At 39.9% G+C, this 25,476-nt stretch overlaps 1 protein-coding gene across 1 annotated transcript; it reads left to right on the top strand.

Annotated features, from left to right (window-relative positions):
* The first annotated feature begins 9,556 nt into the window (after positions 1-9,556).
* On the top strand, positions 9,557-19,686 carry LDHB (lactate dehydrogenase B). The gene is given in 9 exon segments (XM_032207495.1): positions 9,557-9,635; positions 9,790-9,921; positions 13,163-13,280; positions 13,758-13,931; positions 16,029-16,202; positions 17,472-17,582; positions 17,901-17,907; positions 18,423-18,546; positions 19,332-19,686. Coding segments are annotated over 8 exon segments (1,002 nt in total). The 5' UTR covers positions 9,557-9,635; positions 9,790-9,795; the 3' UTR covers positions 19,500-19,686.
* The last annotated feature ends 5,790 nt before the right edge of the window (positions 19,687-25,476 follow it).

The following is a 25,476-nucleotide window of genomic DNA, read 5'->3' as shown; positions in this document are numbered from 1 at the left end:
CTTTGGCTAAAATAATTCTCCTTTGAAGCTGGCAGGGGCACAATAGGAGCACATGCCTGCTGCCCGCTGCAGCAGGGTGCTCGGCTGGAATGAATGACCTTCGCATGCCTCTGAAGGTGCAACTTCACAACCCAGCAGCTTCTGCTGAACCTTCCTTCTTCTGCCAACCCCATCTTCTCCCTCTCCCCAGCTGCATGTCCCCGCCCTTTTTTCTTGTGTCACTGGTGTTACTAAAAGTTATTTTTTTTTTCCCAGCAATGATTCAGCTTGCTTTTAGAGTGAAGGGAAAGAAAAATGCAGTTCTAGGATTCAATGCCATTGTCCCCATAACAGACATCTAGATTAGAAAAGATGAATGAAAATTACTTCCCTTTTTTCCTTTTATTTTAAGGTGACAAGACAACTAGAATTCTATGCTCTATTTATTTAAAGGCAGATAAGACAAATCCCATCATTAAAGTGTGCAATCATCTCATCTACAGTTCCCCACTGTGAAGTTTTCTAAGCCAGTAGACTATAACCCTTCACAGTTATAGCAAAAGGTGGACATCCCTAAAGGCAATTCATCCTCTTAGCCTGTATTCTAGGATTAGTCAAATTGGTCTCAAGATCAGGTGTCAGGTGCTGATATTCTGACATTAATGTCTGTAAGGGTCTGTTTGTTTTCCAATTAAATTCCTTGGGTATCAGGGGTTCACTACTGACCAAGCCCAGAATAACCTCTGTCATGTCTGAATCGCAGTGTCGGCTTCATTCTGGTCAGATCCTTAAAAAAGATGTTTTCCTCTGCCTAGAAGCCAGCCATGGAAGCAAAGATTACCCAAGTGTACTGCCCACAGCCATTTTCATGGCAAGGACAGGTGGAAGAGGGCTTGATCTGAACATTTTTATTCATTCCTTTAATAAATAACATTATAATTGATATTTAGATAATATTATAGTTCACAAATAGTATAGTATAAAGCAACTGAGAAGTTGCTCAGAAGCCACAGCTGTGGTTGTGAGTTGGTTTTTGGTTTTGTTTTTGCTTTTATCACTTACTGCAACAGAAATAAAGAAGAGCCCTGGTCTGTTCTTAGAGTACTGCTGCTGCTACAGTAACACCAGTCTGAAGCTTGTTGGAATACTACTCTGTACCACTGGAATTGTCATATTTAACAATGTAACTATGCTATAGTATAACAATCCTGTAACTACACATACCCATGCACACACTAGGTATCAAAGGTGTTTTGGTTGATAGAGCATGTTTCGTATGGAAAGGTAACATAAAATATCTCAGGAACAGGGTCTTTCTCTATAAGATGAACCTCCACCAAGAACTGACTCCTATACTTTTATAGTCTAACTACATTGTCAAATCCTTTCTAGTGCAGATGAAGTCTTAGCATTGGCAGAAACAGAAGAACAGAGTTAGTGCAAAAAGTAACATCAATAAGCAATAGACGGAGATAATCATCCATGCTCGCTCAGCTCACTCAGTTACTATTTAGAATTCATGAGAGCAAACAATTACCTTGTGCAAATGAGAACAGGTGTCAAGCTCCTTTATCGACTCCTTGATCGTGAACATGGGGCTGCAAATGTAGTATACTCTTAGTGTATATACATATGTATATATATATACTCATTATATACTTCCTATCATAGAATCACAGAATCACAGAATGGTTTGGGTTGGAAGGGACCTTAAGGATCATCTAATTCCAAGCCCCCTTTCATGGGTAGGGACACCTCCCACTAGACCACTTTGCTCAAATTAATTATGTTTTGTAAAATGAAGAAACAAAAGAAAATGGAATGAATCACCGTTGCGTATGTATTGGATTTGAAAGTCAAGCACTACATCCCCAAGTACATACAACAGCTGCAATTATATTGACCATCATTTGTGAAATAATATGAGAAGATAAAATGCAAGTTGAAATGCATTAAGCAACATCATATATCCAATAAATTAAAATTAAATTAGACTGCCAAAGTGAGCTACTACAAGGTACATCTGTAACATCAGAGGAAAAGTAAACAATAAGTTTAGGACATCACATAGTCTTAAGGGCTTTTAATCTACTAACTGCTCACACTTTTATTTCTATTATTTTAATTACTGTTCCAAGTCCTGATCAGTGCAACCAAAAGCCAGACAGGGTAAATTTCTACTTACCTTTCTTGCAGGACTAAAAAGCAAACCAACAAAATATTACAGGGTACTTGTGACTTTCCAAAACTACCAGATCTGTAGCTGCCCATATGCATGTCTCAGTGTTAGCTAATAAGTTCACAATGACACAGAGATTTCAAGAATACAAACTAATGCACATGATCAATCGCTGGCACATGCCAAGGAAAAAAAATGTTGTACTTATCCAGACAGTGTTAGCTGATGTCACTGGTCATGTTGATAATGCTATTCAAGACAACTTACTGTTTGTTAAACAACTCAGTTTATGTGCATGAGTTATTATTTATAAGAAGCGTTGGAATTACAACACCAGATACAGGAAGAGGTATTCATGTAGACTAAATTTAGCTTAGTGGAGCTAATCCCCATCCCCAGCTCCTTCTGTTCTCTGTGAAAGTGTAAGCTTCTCTAGAAGGGACTTCAGAGCATGAGCTTAATTTAGGCTGAAGTTGCAGAAGAGGTAGTGAGCTGATCTACTATTTCTCAGCCACAATAAAAGCAAGGGATTCCTTGTGCCTGCTCATTTGGAGCCTTCTTGAGCTGCCTCTGGTGTTTGTTGGGCACTTCCCTGAACCAAGTCAGTTGGATAATGAACAGAAAACTGTTTAAAGGAAAGGAAAAAAAAAATCTTCAGCTGATTTAATGAGCTGAACTGGCTCAGGAGGAGATCAGAGGAGCATCAAAACTGGTGGGTATGAGGGATGAGCAGGGGTGGAGGGCAGCACTTTGACACTTGCCCTGTCCTACAGTGCTGAGCTGACCATTTGACTCAGCTTTGCTGAGTAACTTTACCCTTAGCCACCCTGTAAATGGAGAGCTTTAGTAGTGGAATTGGTTACAGAAGTTCCTGCACCCACACTGTGATTTCCAGTCCCATTCTCAGGCTGCTGTCATTGCTGTGGGGCAGATAACAAATGATCTCCCTGAAAACAGGGATTTGCTTTAGACTGCTGTAATTGCAGCAATACAGATGAGGCAGCAGCAGCAAACAGCAATGCAGAACTGGAAACCGCCAACATGGGGCAAAAGCTCTGAAGCTGGCTTAACCTCTGAAACGTTTCTGCTGACAGTGATGGGGGGATGGAATTACCTTCCCCAGCATTTGTGAATACTGCCCCAGAAGGCTCCATTTATTCACTTGCTTTGCCAAATGGGGTTCAAGTCCCCTCTTCTGCAGGCATCTAGCTTAGGTGTAAGTCAGAAGGTTGAGGCTGGGAGTCTGTGCTGCATGCAGACAGCAACTGCAGTCTGCAGTGGGTGAGGGGTGTCTGGAGGAGGTGGTGTGAGCAACGAGAAGAGGAGCATTTCCTCCTACATCTTAAACTTGCTTTGGGGATGACTTGGAGAACCAAGGAACCATTTCTATGTCTTAGCTGTCTTCTTTGCTTAGAAGAGATAGATGTTGGTATCTATCTGAGTATAAAGAATGAGATGAAGCCAGATAGTCACACACACATAGCAGTTGTTTTGGATCTCTGCTGTTTTGACCCAGCAGAACAATGAGTTTGCATTGTAATCCTCCAGGTCACATTACCAATCCCAGCCATGAAGTATGTCACTGCCTCTTCTTTCAGTGTATTGTAATGTATTTACTGCAGGAAACAACAGTTCCTCACAATAATTCAAAGGAATCAAGGAAGTTCTAAGTGGGTGCCTGTTAAAATCAAATGAAAGGTATTTGTTACAATCATCCTAAAGCTCATGGCTCACTTTCTTTTGCCTACAGCTTTACAAACCAAAGTGGAAACTTGGGTTTGCTGAACTGCTTGTGATCTATTGTAAAGTTTAAAAGAGAAGATTCAAATTGTGTCCATGGACATCTTGGCTGACCTCTGGTATACCACTCTCAAGGATCACTACTGCAAATATAGCCCAATTCACTTAGTATGGGACATTCATCTGTCCTTTACTTTCGGCAGTGTATTTTTTTTTCTTCTGCAAAACCATCTGTCCAGAAGAACAGACTAGCTTTCAAGGACAGTCAGGACTCACAGCATAGTCTTTCTTCTCAGCATGCCACTTTGAATGATTGTAAAGGCAATGAGTGGTTTTAAAGGCAGAGTTTTATTTCAAATTTTGAAAAGTACCTAGTTTGAAATACATTACAAAAAGTGTTCCACGAAGTCACCTGGAATAGATGCTTGCTACCTCTATGCCCAACTTCACCTAGGATGCCATACTTTCTCTGAGAAGCAGCCCTGTGGGGCTGCCACTTGTCACCTCTTATTTCACTGGTCAGTTGAAATAAGCCATGTCTGAGGGTGCTCCAGGAATCTCCTCAGCACTCAGATAATACTGACTCATCACATCTGTCAGCAGTTGTCTTCCCAGTGATGCCAACAACATTAAGGGTTGGATGCTCCCCCACATTGCCTGGCTGTTTTCTACCAACTTCCATCAACAAATCTCTACCACCATGAGTCCCCAGTGGGTTCAGAGCAAAGTGTGTCCTTCCTAGCCTTCACACAGGACTTGGCTGCAGTGTGATGGAGCCAAACATTCCTCAGTACTGGGAAACTTGTTAAATAATGCTCTCTGGAAACTCAGTTGTGTTCACTGTATTTCCACCAAAACAAAACAAAACAAAACAAAACAAAACAAACACAAAAAAAAAAACAAAACAAAAAAAAAAAAAAACACTTGCTCTATGAACTATGGAGCAGTATGGGTCCAGAGTGCAATATGGCAAAGGTTAGCTAAGATATCCATTGGTACTTCCCACAAAGGAGGACAGTCGATTCAACCTCGACCCTTAACATCAACAATCTACTTCAAAGGCAGTGGCTGGAGCCTGTGACTGTACTAGTGAGTAAGAGCAGAAGCGTGTTTCTGTAAAGACAGGTAAAAATGCATTCTGTTTTCAAATTATGATCACTTGTAACAGGATAAACATGGGATCATTTAGGTGAATGTCTAGTTGGATGGGAGTGTGGGAGAAGAACCTGGTCTTTAGTAAAATACAGTGTAAACAGCATCCAGACTTGTGGGACTCATGAGGCATAGTACCTTCTCAATGTATCTGAAGCAGTTCCCCAAAACTGGTATGAATTTGCGCTGTTTGACCAGGAACTTCACCGAGTTCATTCCAAAGATCCTGTGAGGCCTTCTAAACAGTGACAAAGGCACAATGAGGAGACAATGGAATCATAGCACAAGGACATGGAAAGCCAATGAGGTCACTGGAGTAAGGGAAGATACTTCCCAAGCAACGTCCTTTGCCAGAGCTGGATGTGTGTATCATGTAATGATACTTAACATTGCTTGGATCACAATCAGTCAGTCAAAGTAATGTAAATCATGGCATTCTTTATGGTGCTGAACATCTGCTTATTGTGGCATTGTGATGAAGAATCCCAGAACTCATTTCATAATAAGCAATGTGAGTGCTTTTAGATGATAATGTAACTTAGTTTCCATTGACCAAAGCTGGTTTTCATTCTCATTTTGAATATCAAAACTAACTTAAACCTAAACTTAATTTCCACATTAGGTTAAATGCAGCTGAAAATAACATGTGGCAAAATGAGCAAAACTCTTGGGCAGAAAGAGTATTATGAAGAAATATGAAAGAAAAATTTGTCTACTGGGAGACATGAATTATGAAAAATGAAATATCTTTTCCAGGTACTCTATCAATATCCCCCATATGGTAACACAGGTTTGACAGTGTCAAATTAATGACAGCGTCATTAACAGTGCTATGATCTGTGTTAATAAAAAAAAGTTTAATTTAACGAGGGTTTAGCTCTTCCACTAGCACTAGGACCTTCAGTTGCTGGTGATCACTGTACAAACTTGTGCACACGTGCATGTGATGTATATTGTTTTTTGATTAACTACATTATAAAGGATTTAGCTATTATGAGTGTGTTATCTGTTGTACTGTATAATATTTAAACAAAAATTAAACAAAACCTAGGCCCAATGCCAAAAATAAGGAATCATTCTCTCAAATAAAACTGAGGTAAAGAAGGTTGCAGAACTGCCACTCCAAGATTATTTTTCTTTATTGTGTGATGTATTTTCCCTCCTAATGGAAAAGTCAGATGAATAAGCAGTGAATTAAACTTAGGTGCACCAGAATTTCAGTTCAGCATCTGCAAATATTGTGTGTACACTGGCACTTTGTGATTTCCGGCACATGAATCTATCTCTCTCTATTTTGCAAAAGTGGACCAATAATTCATGTTTCTCCATTCTCCTTAGGACTATGGCCATCTTCAGACCATGGCCATCAGACCACTGACATTTTGCTGTGGGAAAGAGTTCCATTAATACAGATTTTCAAGTGAGCACTCTGTTTCTAATCAGGTCTAACAGTAGTTTTGGAAAAAAAAGGAACATCAGGGAAATCATATCTACTTTCATGTGTTTTGGGAAGATGATGGCACAGATGCAGACCTACCTAATTAAAGACCTTGTATACAGCCACGAGTTAAATGTGATTAAAATGTACATACACACACACGCACACACACAAATAATGTTGTAATTGTATGAAGGTTACTAGGCAAATTTATTTAGACTGTGTCCCTTAACACTAGGGTTTGTTTTTCTGAAAAACTCTGCTTCATCAAAATGCCAACATTGCCAAACTTGAGCTGAACTTTGAAATTGTGACCTGTCACCACTAGGCCTCCTGTTTGACCCTGTCTCTTCACTTCCCAGTGCCTCAGTTCTCCATCGTCTGAGAAAATAATTAAGCAAGTAACTGGAAGCAGAAAGGGGGAATAATCTTCTTTCTTCTTTTGACCTGCACCTGCCCTATCTATTTATATTGCAAGAGCTTCAAAGAAAGGATTAAATACCCTCTGCTTTTAATACTGCCAGCAGGACAAGGCCTTATCAGAGCCTTTAAGGTCTTTCAAACAGGAAAGTGGCCTTTCCCTCTTAGCTTAATTACAAATGCTACTGTCATAACTAATTGTTGAATGCTTGTAATGCAAGAGAAAGATCCAGTCCAAAGAGCATGTGATGCAGTGGTGAGCGCTCCTCAGCAGGGATGCTGGCAGGAGGCATACGGACCCGTGCTCCAATTCAGGAATGAGTGAATCTTGCTCTCAGATGCCCCTGGCCTCTCCTCCCTCACTTACCTTTTTTTCTTCCTTCCCCCTTATTTTATTAAAGTCCAGCTGTACATGTTCCAGTTCCGATTATACAAGATAAACTGTCTTACCCTGACTTTTCACTGTATGATTTTAATTTCTGTCCAGCTCCCACTTCATCTGCAATTAGGAAGTCTTGAATGCATTTTCTCAGCCACTACCTGAAGTGCCATGCAGATGACTTAACTCATTCCTGTCTCTCCATGCACCCTTTGCAATGCCAAACAACATAATGAAGTAAAGTAGGTCACAGCTAGATAGTAAATTTAAAGCCAGCACGGATCTGTACTGCTGCCCAGAAAAGCAGGTTTCACCCTTTCGTCACCGCTCATTCTCACCAACTCTCCCAGGCTGGCACCAGCATTTGTTTGGCTGCTTGGTGAGCCAGAGGGAATTAATCCAGTGAGTGCTAACCTGGCAAAATAATTGGCAAAAAGATCAACAAAACTTTTAGCTGGGAACAACAACAAAAGGGCAACCACGGTCTTAGACAGCAAGGGCTTAGCCTCTGTGCCTAGTCACTTATTTAGGAGGACTCTGGAATCTACCCTTCTGTTTTCCTTCTCATAAGAGAGAGAAATTAATGATGTGTGATGAGGCATCTACAGCATTTTTTTTTTCCTGGTGAAATTGGAAATGTATGCAATTCAGTGTTCTACCTCTACTTTCTCTCTTGACTGCTACAGAGAAGTCATGTTACAAGCATCAGGAGAAAATACTTTTTGCTATTCTTTCCTTCTGATTCCCATGCATTGGCCCTGCAGGAATTTCAGCAAACCACTTCCTTCTTTCCTGTTCAGCAACAATGGCAAACTGTATACCCAAAATTGTATGCCCAAAATATCGCAATGGAAAGCAAGAGAATGGTCAGAGGAAAAGCATGTCATATCTTATTTACTGTTCTTTAGAGTGGTTGATGTGCTTATTACTTTAAAAAGGAACAAAACTCCATTCACACTCTGGGGACTCAGGCTCATTCATTCCATGGCCCCTACATATTAAAATTTTAAAGTGATTACTGGGATATGGCACAATAGTCCAAGATACTATGATGTGGGTTGGGCCTTCTGTTGGAGGAGGAGAAGGAGTTAGAGGAGGAGCAGAAGAAAGTAGTAGGAGGAGGAACCATTGTGGCACAGCATTGTTACATTCCTTGTTCTTGCCAAAGCCTGTGTGACTTCAGGCATGCCATTGTCCCATTAGGATTTATTCAACCACAAAAAAAAATAGCTGAAGTCAGCTGCAGGGCAAAACTCAGAGCACAAAAAATCAGATACTGTAACTTCAGTAACTTTGCCCCAGAATAAGACAACGTAAAATGCTTTATTTGTGCACGACTCTTTCTTTGCAGTTATTCCTCTTAACATTCCTCCTGGCAAAGTTAGTAGCTCTGTGAAACAGAGAACACTTTCTCTACGTGACTGTGAAGGTAAACTCAGAGATGTGAGGGCCTCCATGTACATGACAAGAACAAGCAGTGTCCTTTATGTGTACAGAAGTCAAAAGCAGGACAACAGCCAGCTCACAGCCTGGGGCGTAAAGTAGGGTCTATTTCCAACACGGTGCTGCCTGAGGCTTTGCGCTATACTGCACAGCCTGTTTCCAGCTCACATAGGGCTCTGCTGCAGGTGACCTTGGGCTGGCTTCCGACAAACTCACTCCAGCCATCTGCGTGCCCTCCCTTGATCAGCAAAAATAACCCAGAGAGGGACAGCGTTTCCCTTTTTTCTGTGAGGCCGCCATGCAGTTGTACAGGCCAAACTAAGCAGGCTCCAGCTTTCCTTGTGCTGCGGCAATGCCTGGCTGCTGTGGGCCAATGCTACAATAATCCTTTGTTGCAATACCCTTTGGTGCAGTGACACCCCATTGCAATAAATCCTTGATGCAGTGACACCCCATTGCAATAAATCTTTGGTGCAGTGGCACCCCATTGCAATAACCCTTCGTGGCAGTGAACCTTTGTTGCAGGGACCTCATTGCAGGGACCCCCTGTTAAAGAAACCCCCATCGCAGGGACCCCCGGTTGCAAGGATCCCCCCCATTGCAGGACAAGCACCCCCACAAGCCCTGTGGCGGCGGGCCGGCGGAGATCCCTCCCCGCTTCCTCCAAAGCGCCCCAAACACGAGAGAGAGAGAGACGAGGGCCAAGAGCTGCCCCCGTGCCCCCGCAGCGCCCACCCTCCGCGGGGCCCACCGCCCCTGATGGCACTGGGGCCCGCCCCGGGGGCGGCGGGGGGCGGTGCGGCCCGGCTGGTTGGGGGCCGCCCCTTCCGCTGCGGATCCCTCATTGCTGGGCCCCGAGCGGAGCGGCGGCACGGCTCTGCATCCCCCTGCTCGCAGCACAGCCGGTGCGTGCGGGCCCAACGGGGCCGCCGGGGATCGGGCGCCCCGGGTCTGGGAGGGGGTGGAGGGAGGGCGGCCGTTAACGGGTGGGGGCTTGGTACTGAGTGGGGTGGTTGTGGGGTCGTATCCCGCCGTGCTGACCCCAGCCTTCCTCCCCAGGACGCCATGGCGACCCTGAAGGAGAAGCTGATGACTCCCGTGGCCGCCGCCAGCGCGGTGCCCAGCAGCAAGATAACGGTGGTGGGCGTCGGGCAGGTGGGCATGGCCTGCGCCATCAGCATCCTCGGAAAGGTACGGTGCCCTGCCGCCTTCAGCCATAACCCTAGCCGCACCTGGCCTGTTCCGAGCCCTCCTTTCTCCTTTTTTTTTTTTTTTTTTTTTTTTTTTTTTTTTTTTTTTTTTGTTTTGCTTTTTAATATACGCACCTTTATTTCTTTTGTAACAAAGCCGGAGGCTGCCCAGTGGAGCTCCGCCACTGAATAACGAGCGTGGGCGCTCCCTCCAGAAGTCGGTGCAGAGCATGGGAGGACTGTGCGCCCTTGCAGCGTGCTCTTAATGCATCTGTGCCCTAATCAAAGGAGCTAAAACATTACTGCTGCCTTCAGTGGGCTTCTTTATTTCTCTTTAGCTGGTATTGCCTGGTTACAGAGGTGTTATCTGTAGTCTTCAAAAATTAAATCTGAACCTAGAGATTACTCTAATTTCTGTTTACCTTTTACTAGGTAAATCCCAAGTTGTGGTCTTAGACCAAAGCTTAAACACGTAACAAGGATCTTTGTCCATTGCCTTTTGTTTTTCTGTGAATACTGTGACCAAGTTAAATTTGATTCCTTATGTTCTTCTTTAAGAAGATGAGTGGGAGCCACAGACCTTATCTTTCTTCCTAAGAAGACGCTTATGCCCTACCCCCTTGAAGTGGTAGATCTTGCATCAAGTAGCTCACAACATTGGGATCGAAAGTCTTGCATGTGCTACTGAAACGGTTGTCTCTTATTTGGAGATGATCTGTTCTCTATTATCCTGAGGATGCATATTTTGAAGTAGTGATTTTAACTGTGAAAAAATGTTCAAGGACTTTGACTTGCTAATATTTAAGCCTTGGCAGGAAGAAAAGATGGCAGTAAGTAAAGGCCATTGTGAAACTAAGTACTGAATAGAATTTAAACTTTTTAAAAGTATGTAACTTGTAACTAAAGCTGAAAGGTAATGGGGGGAGAGGACTGTTGCTTAAAAACTACAGATATAGATATGAAAAGAAAATGCTTTCCTCAAACTTGTTTGTTTTTGAAGCAGTGCTGTAGCCTTTAAGGGTAACAGACCAGAAATCAGGTAAGTTACTGTGAATTTGATTACAATCCATCATCTGCGTGCACTGTTGTGCACTATGCAGGATCAAATTGTGCTCTCAGAAGTCTAGTTTTACAGTTGCTGAGATATATGGACCGAACCCAGAATAAAAGCCAGTCTGAAATCTTTCAGTCTTGATTATGGCATAATGGAGTTCATTACCTCTGAGCTTCTGCTATTCTTATTCTTTTGCAAGTGTCAGTTGTAATATAAAATGCTTTTATAAACAGAAATGTGACTCTTGTCACTGAACTAGATGTGACTAACTTCTGCAAGGTGGTTGGCTGCCCAAAATGTCTTCTGATTTGTTAAACCATAGCATTAAACTTTGTACCTAGCTTCCTGTGTGTTAATATTTGGACACAGTTGGATTTTAGATGGCTTTGGATTTTATGTAACTTAATGTGCTAATACTAAGTTAAGTTTACTCCTGTAGTATTAGTATGTACATTTCAATGACACTAAAATTCCATGTTAGTTATTTTTAGCTCTATTAGAAACAAGTCACTGTTGCTGTACCATTTTAGAAATGGAAAGACCTACAGTCTCAAGGCAACTGTTCTTAATGAGAATATTTTAAGGTGTTTCTGATGGTGATTATGTAGACTTCAGTTCTGTGTGTGCTAATGGCAAGCTGAATTCCCTAGGCAACGTTGATGCAAATTCCTGAAGTCAGTTGCTGGAGTTATTCCAGGTACTTCTCCAGTTCAGTGAGCAAACTGGCTCCTTAGCCTGCAGAGTCTGATGCAAGATCTATGCTCAGGACAATATCACTAGGCAGTGTGTGTAAAAATGTATATATAATCACACTTCTGCATGCATTCTTTTTTGAGATTCAGATTACGTATAGTTTAATGCTGGTGACTTCTGTTAAGGATACTTTTGATAACACGTAAATAACAGACTTTTACACTCCTTTCAAATAGTCTGCAGGGTAAACTAGTGAGTATACAATCACAGAATGGTTTGGGTTGGAAGGGACCTTTAAAATCATCTAATTCCACACACCCTCCCCCTGCTGTGAGCAGGGGCACCTTCCCTTAGACTTTGAGGTTTTCCTCCAGTACTTAGTCAACTTAGTTGTGAAAGCTAATTGTGCAAAAAAAAAAAAAAAAGCAATGGACTCCAGTGTGATTTTTTAAATCTGAAGTGAAAGACTTGAATAAGTGAAATATACCTGCTGTTGAACACTTTTCTAGATGAAAACAGTAAATACTGTTACATGTTCAAAGTGTGTGGTTGATGCTAATAACTAATTTTGATGTGAAATTAGTATTGCCCTTTTTATATGAAACCAAAGAGAAGCTTGTTTGATGTGACACTTTCAACAAAGAAAAATGTCCTAACAACTACCTTCAGATGGGATACTGACAGATATCTAGGAAAACAGAGCTACTAATCTGATTCTCAGTATAATTTACTGAAAAAAAAACTTCAAAGTATAGTGGAATTTACAGAGTTAGCTAACACCTACCTCAGAAGGTGGTAAAACTCTGTAATAGAAGAAAATCTTTATTCCACCCCTGTGTTTCACTGTTGTCCTGTTCTGAGACTACATAATGTTGTTGTCCAGCCCAGTTAAGTTGGGAAACAAGCATATATGACTAAATCTGTTTTGCAAAGCAACAGCATTGTAATAGATTTAATGGAAGAAAAATTAAAGTTTGTTTTCCCTGATACTGTTTCCTAATATTGAGGAAAATCAGTCTGTTTCCGTTCTATTTCTTGTTCAATAAGTTGAGAGATTTTTTTTTATAAGAAAACACATTATTTGTGAAGTAGTATGGTGTTAGGTGTCTAAACATTAAAACGGGCTTTCTTTTTTCTGCTGAATGGGTTTATAGGGCTTCTTATAACTCAAAGGTGCAGCCATTTTTTTTTTTCTTTCTAAAAAGGAAAAGTCATGAAGTGTGTACTGGTAAAGGGGTAGCAGCACACTAAAAGCAACCTGCAAGTAACACTTCAGAAAGTCTGAACAAGGATGCTAAATTTGTTCTGAAGTAGCATGTGACTTTGTTCTGGTGTATCTTGTAGTAGCACCAAGGTAGTTCTGTCCTACTGGTTTGTCTTTATAGAGTGGATGCTTCCAGATGTGTATCATATTCACTTAAACGGTTATATTGCTCAACTCGGAAGTAACTATGGCTAATAATATATTGGTTCCTTTTAAATTTTATTTCTTCAGGGTCTTTGCGATGAGCTTGCTCTGGTTGATGTTTTGGAAGACAAACTAAAAGGAGAAATGATGGATCTACAGCATGGGAGCTTGTTCCTTCAAACTCATAAGATTGTGGCAGACAAAGGTGAGCCTCAGAACCTTAAATTATTTTATTAATGCTAGTATTATGTAAATCTAATAGTGGAGCATTACTGATATTATCAGGACTCAGGATTGGGCACCAAAATGATTAAATTTATGAATCGGGGTCAGGTTCCAGACTAATGTAACAATGGGAATGGTTCTCAATTCAAGCTTTCTTAAATCTCTAATGGTCAACTTACTATTTTAGGTGGTAGTTATGTAAAATAGTTTTTTTTTTTTTTTTTACTAGTGAAACACTAGTACTTTGTAGAAGAAATAATGTTCATTTATGTGAATAGTGGAACTGAGATTCAGAGGGGTTGAATGTATTCTCCTGACCTGTGTGCTGATCTGTTGAGATGTCTCATGTTTAGGTTTGAGTATTGGCATAGTGGAGAGACTACCCAGAATACCTGTGTGAACATGATGCTGCTGAAATTAGTGATAAGTCTAAGTATTTTTCCATGCTTGATTGCAGATTATGCTGTCACAGCCAACTCCAAGATTGTGGTGGTAACTGCAGGTGTTCGTCAGCAAGAAGGGGAGAGTCGTCTCAACCTGGTTCAGAGGAATGTGAATGTATTCAAATTCATCATTCCTCAGATTGTTAAATACAGCCCCAATTGCACCATTCTTGTGGTTTCCAACCCAGGTAAAACAGCTCTCTAAAGTACTTATGAACTAATTCTGGTTTTGGAAGACTAGTGTTGTTTCCATAATCTTTTCAAATAGAAGTCTCATGTCAGAAATAACTGTGGATGTCTGCTATATAGTTGTTAACTAATATAAAGAGCACAAAGTGTAGAACACTTATTCAGAATTACTCATAGTCTGCATTTTAAGAGTGTATCTAATGGTAGATATTTCAGTTCTTTACTTGCATTGGCTTAAGAAGTAGGTAGCTTTAAGTTTCTCATTCTGAAGGTTTGAATGAGCAGGAGACATTCACTTAACTCTTAAGCTGTTTGCAAATAACTTTATCTTTGGATATACTACGGCCATTCTTCAGATTGAAGAATTTACCCTTTTAAGATATAAACCATGCTTGTTAAACAATTGCAATAATACTGAAGTAAGAAAATACAGCTACATCTGTATTTTCAGGGAAGAGTTTCTTTGTGCTGAACAAAAATCGTGGGCTAAATATAATAAGTTATGAAAGATAATAATTATGCATGCTCACTTGTAAGTAATAACTACTAATTGCACAGGGAAAGCTTGGACATCTGGATGCGTAAAGCTGCTTATAAACATCAGTATGCTCTGTAGGAAGTCTCTGTAGGACTGTCTTTGCTTGATTCAGCTTGATTCAGCTTGATTCAACTTGATTCAACATCAGAGTAAAGCCATTACTATAGAGCCCTGGCAATGAAGTGAGACTGCTTTTAAGGCTGATCTGACAGAGCAGTGCATGTAAAACTACCAACTCATGGTGTTTAAAAATTAGCTAGTGTACAAGCAGTACTAAATACTGGTGTACCAAGCAAGTAGTTACTATGCAAGTACAATAACATGGCAATTTTAAACTTACCTAAAAATCAAGTCACAAATCAAATCGTTCCTGTTCTAGCAAGGCTGAATTCAAACTAAAGACCTGTCCTATAGCGTAGCTGCAGGGGGAGAACTGCACACTGCTTTTCTGGAATTGTTTTGCTTTGCTTTCTCTCAGAATGTGTGGAATTGTCTTGTACAACTAGTGGGTGTAGTGGAAACTACTGTGAGCCCATTAGAAAGGACTTCAGGAGCACTGGAATATGACAGATCTGTCTGGGCTGTAACTCTTAACACTGTCCATATCCTGTCCCAGGTGGAAAGCCCTACTGTTGATGAACAGTAAGATGACAAAGCTGTGACCAGAACTGTAATGCATCTTGGCATCTGGAAGCCAGAGTGAATGTACTTATTTGAAAGGGAGGAGCTCCATAGTCTATACATAGATTGCTCTGGCCCTGGCAGGAACTGTGCCAGTTGTGGCTCTAGGGAAGCAATGCCTAGTGGGTATGCCACTTGTAGTCTCAGTGCAGTTTGCACCTTCCTGTTATGTGCTTTCAGTGCCTGAGTAAATGATCTATATATAAATACATTCCTCCTGAGAACTGGCTTCTCCTTGAGTTTTGGAGTCAGAATTTATTGTTGTCTGATCATTATTGCTGCTTTGAGCTACAGAGATAGGTTGCAGCAGACAAGAAAAACCTTAATTGGTTTGTTTTTCTAAAACTATTTTTAGAGCCACATGCAGCCAAAGCATAGAGCTCATTTGGCTTTCCATACTAAAGAGGTATTCAGTGCGGAAACTGTTTAATGAAGATGTGTTCAATGAATGAATCTCATAGTATATAATTTTCGAATTTTTATTGTAAATTGTTCTTGCCTGTTATTGTGAAGTGGAAGGTGGCATTACTTCAGGAAATCACTTGACTGTCTTTAGATGAAGAATTCTGTCTCAATTCCAGATGCCCTAGGGGTCTAGCTGTGACCAAAAAAAAGCTCCTGCAGTTTTGGCTGGTAGGATATTTTATATCCAAAGGCCTTCCTTAATATGTTTTGAGTGGTAGCTAGATGGGTCCTGAACTTAGGTGATATATTCATCTTAATCCTGCAAATAGGATAGGTCTAAAATGTGAACAATGAGCCTGTCTGTGTTTTGTGTCCTCTTGATTGCCCTACTGCTTATAGTAAAGTGCTTGCTGGAACATTCTTTGTGGTATATGTGAACAGTTTCATTTACTATGCATGCTCTTCTTTTTAGTTGATATATTAACCTATGTCACATGGAAGCTAAGTGGCCTGCCAAAACACCGTGTGATTGGAAGTGGCTGCAATCTAGACACAGCTAGATTCCGCTACCTGATGGCTGAGAGACTTGGTATCCACCCAACCAGCTGCCATGGCTGGATTCTAGGAGAACATGGTGATTCCAGTGGTAAGGAGCAGTTTTTGCCACTTTGGGATTAAAAAACAGTGTTACAGACTGAGGCTGAATGTGTTATAAAAATCTGAAAACAGATGTGGCTGATCTTGAGTGACTGGCACTATACTGTCACCTAATTAAGATCATAGGACAACAAAGTCCAGGAACGTTCAGGAAATCTAGCTATGCCTCTTTCTTGAAAGTGATTCAGGAGGTATAATTAAATCCTGAATTGAAAAGACCAGTGTTCACCAATCTTGTCCTGTGTCCTAAGGACTGTAGTTTACCACCTCATCCTTAGTTTTTGTAGAATATATGGTCTGCAACATGATTCTCTTCTGAAAGCAGTATTAGTTTGTACTAGGTGAGTGGCAGAGATTGTTGTAAATAATAGAAAAGGCTTACAATCCAGATTCAAGCTAACAACTATTCCTTCCCTTATTTTGTGATTCTCTTCCATGCTATTTAAAGAGGTTTTCAAAAGATAACTTTGGAAAATCATGAAATCAAAAGAAGCTTATTCATCTTGGTTTTCATGTTTATTTCAAGCCTGAAAAGATGCAGCAGAACTTCTGTCCAGAAGATGGGTGCTGCTTTAAATTGTAGTACTGTTTTTGTAAGGGAGCCATATCTTCAATGGCACATTGCATTTGATTAAAGTAGTGTCTGATCAACTACAGTACTAACTGAAGCCAGACCTGTGCTGTCACGAAAGCAGAACTTGGTTGAGTATACACAGAGCTTGTTCTGCTTCACTTTCATCTGCTTTTGCTTTGAAGTAACTAGAAAATTTCCTGGTTACTGTGCAGGAACAGGGGAGAGTCTGATGTGAAGAGAATTGCAAATTCTTCTCTTGGTATTCTAAGTTTGCATATTGCTATCCCGTTATTCAGGGAAATAGAGTACAGTTCTTGGAGAATATCTTCATATTGATTTGTGGGACAGCAATTACATACTTTTGTAATTCTTGAATAAAGCTAGTGTTAAAGGGCTGAACAACTAAGATGTGCCTGTTTGCTCAAATTTGAGGTTTCTGACTTGAAAAGTACTTGTCCAGAGGACTCAAAGTTCTGTAGTTTAATCTGTACCAGTACTAAAATCTCAAACTTGATGCCCAGAGTCTTCAGAAGTAACCATAGCTAAATTAAAATAGAAAACCTTCTTTTCAAACTATTGTGGTTCTAGCTGCTATGACTTTATTTCAAGTTTATATTAGTAAGTAATCCTCTGCTTTGCTCAGTGAAGTGCTGTGAAAACTTATGTCCTCTCTCTGTGTTGTAGTGGCTGTTTGGAGTGGAGTTAATGTGGCAGGCGTTTCTCTCCAAGGAGCTGAATCCTGCCATGGGAACTGACAAGACAGTGAGAACTGGAAGGAAGTCCACAAAGCAAGTGGTTGAAAAGGTACAGTAACTTAAGGAATTCTATGGATGCATTTGATACTACAAATAGCATTTCTGCATGCTGCATCTCCATTCTGTTGCAGCTTTAATGCCCCTCATATTAGGAGGGGTTGCATAATTGAAAGTACTAGTTTAAGCACAATGCAGGATTTCAGTTGGTAAGCTTTATTTTCCTGCAGTGCTTACAACTCTTGTGCAATGTACCTACTTGAGTAGTGCAGGGCTTACAGAACCAGTATACACTTGCATTTGTGCAAGTAGCTTCTTACATGGCTATCCTTGTACAAAGGGAGCAAGACAGTAGGAAAAGGTGATACGTTTTTGTGAGCAGAGCATTGGAGTGAGTCTTAGGAAAACTTTTGACAAATCACAAAAAAAGCTGATACTTACGTCCCTAATTTACCTGTCTCACTAAGCTTGTGTAAAGCTTTCAGACACTAGGGTAAAACAATTAAGATGGCGGGGTGGTATGCAGCTCTATGTCTACTTCATCATTCTGAATACATTTGGAAATATCTAAGCATTGTCCTACTCATTTGAATAAGGAATCTGTTTTCTTTTGTTTTTCTACCTTAACTAAATAATATTCGCACATGGAATCTAAGAATCTTTTCTTCAGCTAAGAGAACAATAGGGTTTTGTAAATATACATATGGGGTAATGTAGACTTTATCTGTTATACTGTAATGCTGAAATGACTTAAATGTTTTAATTCTAAAACTTAGCATATCAGGGAGTTCTTCAAATGGGAAACCTTTGTTTATCTTAAGGTGTCTTCAATATACTTTTTGGAATACTAAATCTTAATGTGACTATTTCAATGTTTCCTTAGTGCCTATGAGGTAATCAGGCTGAAGGGGTACACAAACTGGGCCATTGGCCTTAGTGTTGCGGAGCTCTGTGAGACCATGCTGAAGAACTTGTGCCGAGTTCATTCAGTGTCAACACTGGTAAAGGTAAGAAATGGTGGCTAATTGGATCTTCTAGTTCATGTTTTCATTGTGGGAGAAACTAGACTATGAAAAGACTAAAACCGTTGGCAAGGTGATGTGCAAAGGAAGCTTTGTTTAAAAAGTATTGAGCTTGAAATGTTATACAGGGAACTTACTGTTGTAACTTTTTTCTCTTCTTAGCTTATCCTTAGTTTGGCTCCAGACTTGTTCTAAGTGCTCTGTACTGTCTAGTATTGTATTACTCTTGTGTAAAGTTTGCTATGCATGGTATGCAGCTTCATTAAAAAAATCTCCATGCAAAAATAGTAAACTTCAAAGAGGTCCAGCTGTGATTCCTCAAAACACCCCCTAGCAAAGGTGGTAGGGAAGAGCATGTCCTGTATAGCTGATATATAGTTGCCTGCATTTAGTCTGCACTAGTTGCATAATCCCACATGGAGGAAGGAATGTAAGCAAACTGAATTTACAGCTCCCTCTATAGTCAGGAAACAGAGTTGTCACTGCAACATACCGTAATCCTGTATCTCTGAGACTTGTCAACTGCTTGTTGGATATAAACAAAATCGAGGCTTTTAGAGGTGGAATTCCTGAAGTCATCTATTTCAGTATTGCTATTTGGTTTTAAATAATAGCTTTTTGTACCTTCAAATACATTGACTGAACTTTCTGCAGGCTGTAAAATAAGCCTGCTTTCTGCAGGTTTTAAGACCTTCTGTCAGAAAGATTCTTGACATGCAAATCTGGGGTTATGGGTTTCTGTCAGTAATGTACTATTTTGTTTGTGACAGGGCATGTATGGCATTGAGAATGATGTCTTCCTGAGCCTGCCTTGTGTCCTAAGTGCCTCTGGATTGACCAGTGTCATCAACCAAAAGCTGAAGGATGATGAGGTGGCTCAGCTGAAGAAGAGTGCAGATACATTGTGGAGCATCCAGAAAGATCTCAAAGATATGTAATTCACAAGTGTTAAATTCCAGCAATAGAAAAACAGCGTGTTGTGTGCAAATGTGGGCGCTCTACTCACTATACATCTCCATGGTTAACATTTAATGCTCTTCCAGACTGAGCTTTTGTCCACAGTAGCTAAACTTATGCTTGCTGTAACGCACAGACCTTATGAACAAATAAAGTAACTTTCAGGCATGTTTTGTCCTAGTGACTTATTTCTGGTATTTCTAGTTTCTTCTAAATAAAGCATTCTACTTTCATGTAGTCTGTGGCAGACATTAAAGGATAGATGTGTGGTTATAAGGTTAAAAACAATGTAGTCACCTGTGGTGAGATTTCACTAATACAGTCTTACTGTAAGCTGTTTCTGTATGATAGTTTCAGTCCATATAATGATTTAAGTGTAGCTTATGCCCAAATTCTTATATCTTTACTGCTGAGTAGAAATTGAATAGGGGGTTTCCCTGTGGGCCACCCATCAAAAGTATGCCAACATTAAGGTTTTGTTTACCACTACCTACGGAAACCTAGAGAAAGGGTCCTATAGATCTAGAAACCTGCTGTGGGAAAAACACTGTTTACATTTCTCTTACGTTAGATTCACTTACTTGCCTGTTACTGGTGTCTGTTTTTCAGTGATGTTTTGTATCAGTAAGCTTCTCTTGATTACTGAAGTCCCAGTGTTTAGTTGGGCTGGAGTCTTATGGTCATAGATTTGGGCCTTAAACTGCTGTGTCCAATTTTGGAAGCTATACAAGTGTTATAGAAGAGAACAGATTCCTGAAATATCCTTAAGTTTTGTTTTCTAATTGTTTCTGTGCACTTACAGAATTGACAATAACCATAAAATAAATAAAAGGCTGAGATAAAAGGGTGATAAAAGCAAGTTGCTGAAAATTAAACTCCTTTATTTGTGACACTTGCTCTGAACAACATTCATGAAATATGAAAAAGATCTGGGGGTGGGGGAGCAGAGACTTGGAATAATGAAGGGTGTCAGTGGAGGACACTCACACAGCTTCATGCTGTTCCCTTGGGTCCTACTGCTGGTCACTAGAGAGAAGAGACCAGTGTCTCCTGCTTTTGACAAAGCTCTTGACCACAATGAGGCTGCCTACCAGCCTTCTGTAAACCAAGCTTGTACCACAGGGTCTGGCTGGCCCTTTCAGCTGCCAGGGCAACTTGGCTCAGATAAAAGATGAAACTTATTCTCACTGCTAAGCCAGTTGTCTGAGGTTTGGGCAGTTGTGAGTGTTCAGTGCTCATGTTTATTATGTGACTTTTTGGCCTCTGTCCTCTGGAAATTGCTGACTTCATGAATTTATCAGCAGGAAGGTCCTTTTGCTACTTAATTTTTTAAGCGGAAGTCAAAACGACACTTTCATTTTGTTTGCTTAGTGATTCTTTAATACCTAAACAGAAAATAAAAAACAGTGAATGCCTTCTAGTATGCGACAATACTATCAAAACCAGGTAAACATGGATCTGATAATACAGCCTTATGATACATTAAGGACCTAATGTCAGGTATAAAATATTTCAGTTGAATCTTTTCCCTTTTCCAAATTACTGTGGAAGACAATCCTGGTGTGGACACTAGCAATGTCAGAGCCTTTTTTAGCTCTATCATAACACTGAGTAGTGGATGGAAGCACTTCCAGAAGTATGTAGGTAGCTTTTGTAGTTTCTCTTTAAATAGAACACCCAGCAAGCTTTTCTGTAGTGTGTAATAACTGATACCCTGTGATATATCAAGTATTACACAGCCAGTGAGATACCATGTATTGGGATGCTAGTGACAGTGTTATTTACAAAGGGTATCACAAGAAGATCTTATGAGAGATTCTGTTCTCAATCACAAGCTAAATGCCAGACTATTGGTAGGATGGGGGGGAGTCAGTCTCTGCTGTCAGAACTCAGTGTGAAGATCTCACTGGAAGTCTCTCCACACCTGGATAGATTGACTAGCTCAAGTTCCTACTAAAAAAAAAGTTCATGATCAATTGGTGTGGTGTTAGCAATGACTGCATGATATATCCACCGGCAACTCTCACCTGAGCACATTTAGCTGGTTACCTCTGTGTAGTTCTTTTCCTGCTTTGATCTTCCTTGTGCTGTACTCAGTTAATGCATTAATTCAAAACTGTGTTGTGGCATGTTACTTTCATGGGATTCTTGAGACAGAGGCATCAGCTCTCTTAGAGAACAAGGAGTGGGTCCTTTTTCTTTCCAACAAGGAATTTTTTTAAAAAGTTCACTCAGCTGCAGTAAACTGTCATTTGACTCTGATTATATCAGCATGCATTCCTTACCCATTAAAGAGTAGTGTCATACCTTCCTTGCTCTGTGATCAGCAAGCTGAGACCTGAAGTTGATTGTGATATCTTGAAATTAACATGGGAATCACTGTTTAGCTGGGAAGCTAATTGTCACCTAGTGTCTGTTAACTGCTCCTTAAACCCCTCAGAGTCCACAGAGGTTTGTTTGCTAGTGATCGTAAAATCAACAGTATTGCAAGATCTTTTGTGCCTTGACATTAAGCAGGTGAAGAGCTAACAGCTGTTCCTATCACAAGAAAGCACAGCATGTGATGAAAAAAAATATCAGAGTATACAGATGAAACAGGTAATTGAAAGAATGAGGAAATCACATTGATCTGTGTGCCAAGCAGTTTTCTTAGTACATCAGCAGCCTAACTGTACCAATTTCTACTTCTAGGGAGATGATGATATGAAGGAAATAAGCTGAGAAATTTGAACAATAGAGTGGCCTTGTATGCGTTACGGGAGGGATTGGTTCAAAACTTCAGTATCAACAAGCATCTCCATGAAGGTGATTTTGAGATTTTTATTAATAAACTCTTCAGATTATTTTTGGTGTTCACTGATTTTTTTTAAGCCATCTGCATTAATTATTACTGTAATTATTTGTTATTAGGGGTCTTATCATATAATCTTGCATCTTCATTGCAGTTGCATGGCTGTCAAATAGCTTCCCTACATATGTTTAAACAACAGCAACCTCTCACCTTCTGTTACTTGGATTTCATCCGTAATATAAACTTGTATCAAACATATACATTCCTTAATGACTATATTGCTGTAGTACTTTTCATTTACTTTTGGGTTTTGAACATAATAATTATCCTGTCTGTTTTGCTGATAGGATAGCTTGCTGATACGTGAATTTTGTTCTTGTTTCATCCTGTGAAGGGTGATGCACATTTTTAACCACATTCCTATGTGTCAAGTGGTACCTTGGTCTGAAAGAAAATACTGTAGTGCTGTTGGACAGTATGACAAAGTAAGCAGGAGATGCAGTAGAACACTTCAGAAAGCACTGAGGACAACTTGCTTGACTCTTATGATCGAAGACTGGTAATTTTATTTTGATTGCTGTAAGGACCTAGATCCCTTGAACTTTCACATATATAGACACAGAGTACAGAATAGAAAGGCAGTCTGACTACTCTGCAAGTGTCAGGCAAGAGACAAGCAAATATTGAACAATAGAAAGAGGAGGGATGTTACAGTCAGGGTTGTAACAGGACCAGAATGTAGTCCTCTGTGTTACGCTTAGCCTTGAGTGTATGCTATTACCACTATATTTGTATCATGGCTTTACAAAGAAAACAAACACTAAGGAGATAGAGCTCAAATTTTCTACCATCCACACTTCGAGACAAATGAGTATGTAAGCATATCTATTATACCTAAATATTTTTTCTTATGAGTCCTATCCTATAATCTTGTACCTTAACTTCATTGCGGTTGGATAGCTGTGGAATAGCTCTCCCATGTATGTTTAAACAGAAATCTATCACCTTCAGTTACTTGGATATCCTTTGCATCCTTTGTTTTATTACTAGTCTGCATAACAAGAAACTGTAAGCTTAGTAAAACATCAGTGCTCTTTCTGGTAATCAGACTTCACCCAAGCAAGAGGTGGGCTTGTTCGGCGCTCATCTGTAGTGTTGTACCAGCTCCTCCTTTAGTAGTCAGAGGACAAAAATGGGTCAGGGAGTTGGAGGCAGGATTAAATAGTGAAATAGTGTTAAACAGAACATACAGGTGTAGAGTGATGGAGATGTTTTACATACTCATTTTGCTAGACTGGTAGCGCTTATAGGACTTTCATAGCACCTAACTTAGAACTGTGTTTTGTGATAAGTAGGTGACTTGTGAGCTAAGCTGACCACAGAATTGCTGTTGCTGTGTTTACATACTTCACACTGGCATTGTGCTGCAAATAAATGCTGTTTTCCTCAGTTTACAAATATAAATCAGACAATTAAGCTGCACATTCACAGTGGTCTGTAGATGCTGAACTCTCAACTAGTGTCAGTGTGATAAGGAGCCCCAAAACATTTAGGTCAGATCCTTATACTGTGGTCCAGGACACAATACACTAGCATAACTAGGCATCTCAGGGCAGTATTTAATTTTTGGTATTTCTTTCTTCCACGAGCAGTTCTCCTTTCATTCATGTCTCTGGATCCAACCTTTTATAATTCAAAACTTTCAAAGCTTTTCAGATATAGTAGACAGGGACTTCCTAAAATCCACACCAATCACTGTGGTGAACTACATTTGTATAAACCATTTCCTGAGATACCATTGCTTTCTGCGTCATTACACTGTGCAAGCAAAGGAGTCATGCAAGTAATTAACTTAGATGGTCTATTGGAGATTTGACTTATGAGGCCTGGATTTGCTCAGTGTCTGAAATGAGTAATTCACCTGCAAACATAAGTAACAACTCACAATCTGGCACATCAATGGATGTGCAAACTAAGGTTTCTAAGTAAATATTTTCTCTCTTACACTCTCCTCTTCCAGAGCTCTTCAAACCCTATTTAATTGTGTTTACACATTCAACATCTGAGCTAAAAAAAATCAATAAATTTGTCAAAACAGAATGAAGGTGGATCCCAATCAGCAGAAAATTCTGGAAGGTAATATTCATAATTCTTGCTCTGTAGGATGTGCTAAATGAAAATGTAAAGGGAAGAAAAAAGACTTTTATATGATACAGGTTCTCTCTGTGCTACCAAATCTTTATTTCAGACAATGAGATAGAAATGCTATCATATCAAGTCTCTGTTCATTTATCCATCTCCAGTGCTATCACTGTGAATGAGTAGGCATGAACGGCATCTGTTAGAATCACATCAAACTTACTTTCCTACCCCTATATAACAGTTGAGTAGTCCCTGATACTCTCGGCATGAAGATCAGTCTAGAATAGTATTTGTTGACATTCTGTTCATTTTACTAAGTTGTTTTTTCCCATGGTAAACTGTCATGCAGTAGAAGGAAATATTTTTATTTTTTTAAATTACTGGGCTCGTTCTGAATGCTCTCGTATTTTTTGAAAAGATACAAGAAGACGAATAAACAGAAACATGTTTTTGGACATGCATAGAGAACATTCAAAAGCAATAGAGAGGTTCTTAAAGAGACAGAAAAGATGTTAAGACCATACCCACCTTACAGGAAGTCCTTATATTCCACTGAGTAGGATTTATGTTCATGTGGATTGTTGAATGGGGTTACATTTCAGCATGTATCTTAATGCTGATCATGATCATAGATAGCTTTTTTTTTTATTATTATTCCTGATTAAGCTCTTACTATACTATAACAGAGCAAATGGAAATGTCTCTTTCAGTACTACACTTAGGAGTTTGCAGAACAGTCTTTCAAAGCACAGAAACCTGGGAAAGCCTTTGCAGCCACAGAAGTAAAGTGATGCAGTCCTGCCTGCTTGGGGAGATGAAGATAAGCTCTGTGAAACTGAACTGCCAGCGCTCCAAGGTCACACAAGATAAAAGACATGTATTAAGAACTTGCAACTAGCCTGAGCTTTTTAACATTTCTACCAAAAACACTCACTCACTAAAAGAATGTCCTTTGTTTTTTTTCCTTCATGTTTTACAAAAAGAAAGGACCATGATTATGAGAAGAGGTATGAGTAAAAAGCAAA

Source organism: Aythya fuligula, chromosome 1, assembly GCF_009819795.1.
Source record: "Aythya fuligula isolate bAytFul2 chromosome 1, bAytFul2.pri, whole genome shotgun sequence".
NCBI lineage: Eukaryota > Metazoa > Chordata > Aves > Anseriformes > Anatidae > Aythya > Aythya fuligula.
The sequence above is the reverse complement of the archived record's forward strand: the minus strand, read 5'-3'. Positions and strand labels throughout refer to the sequence as shown.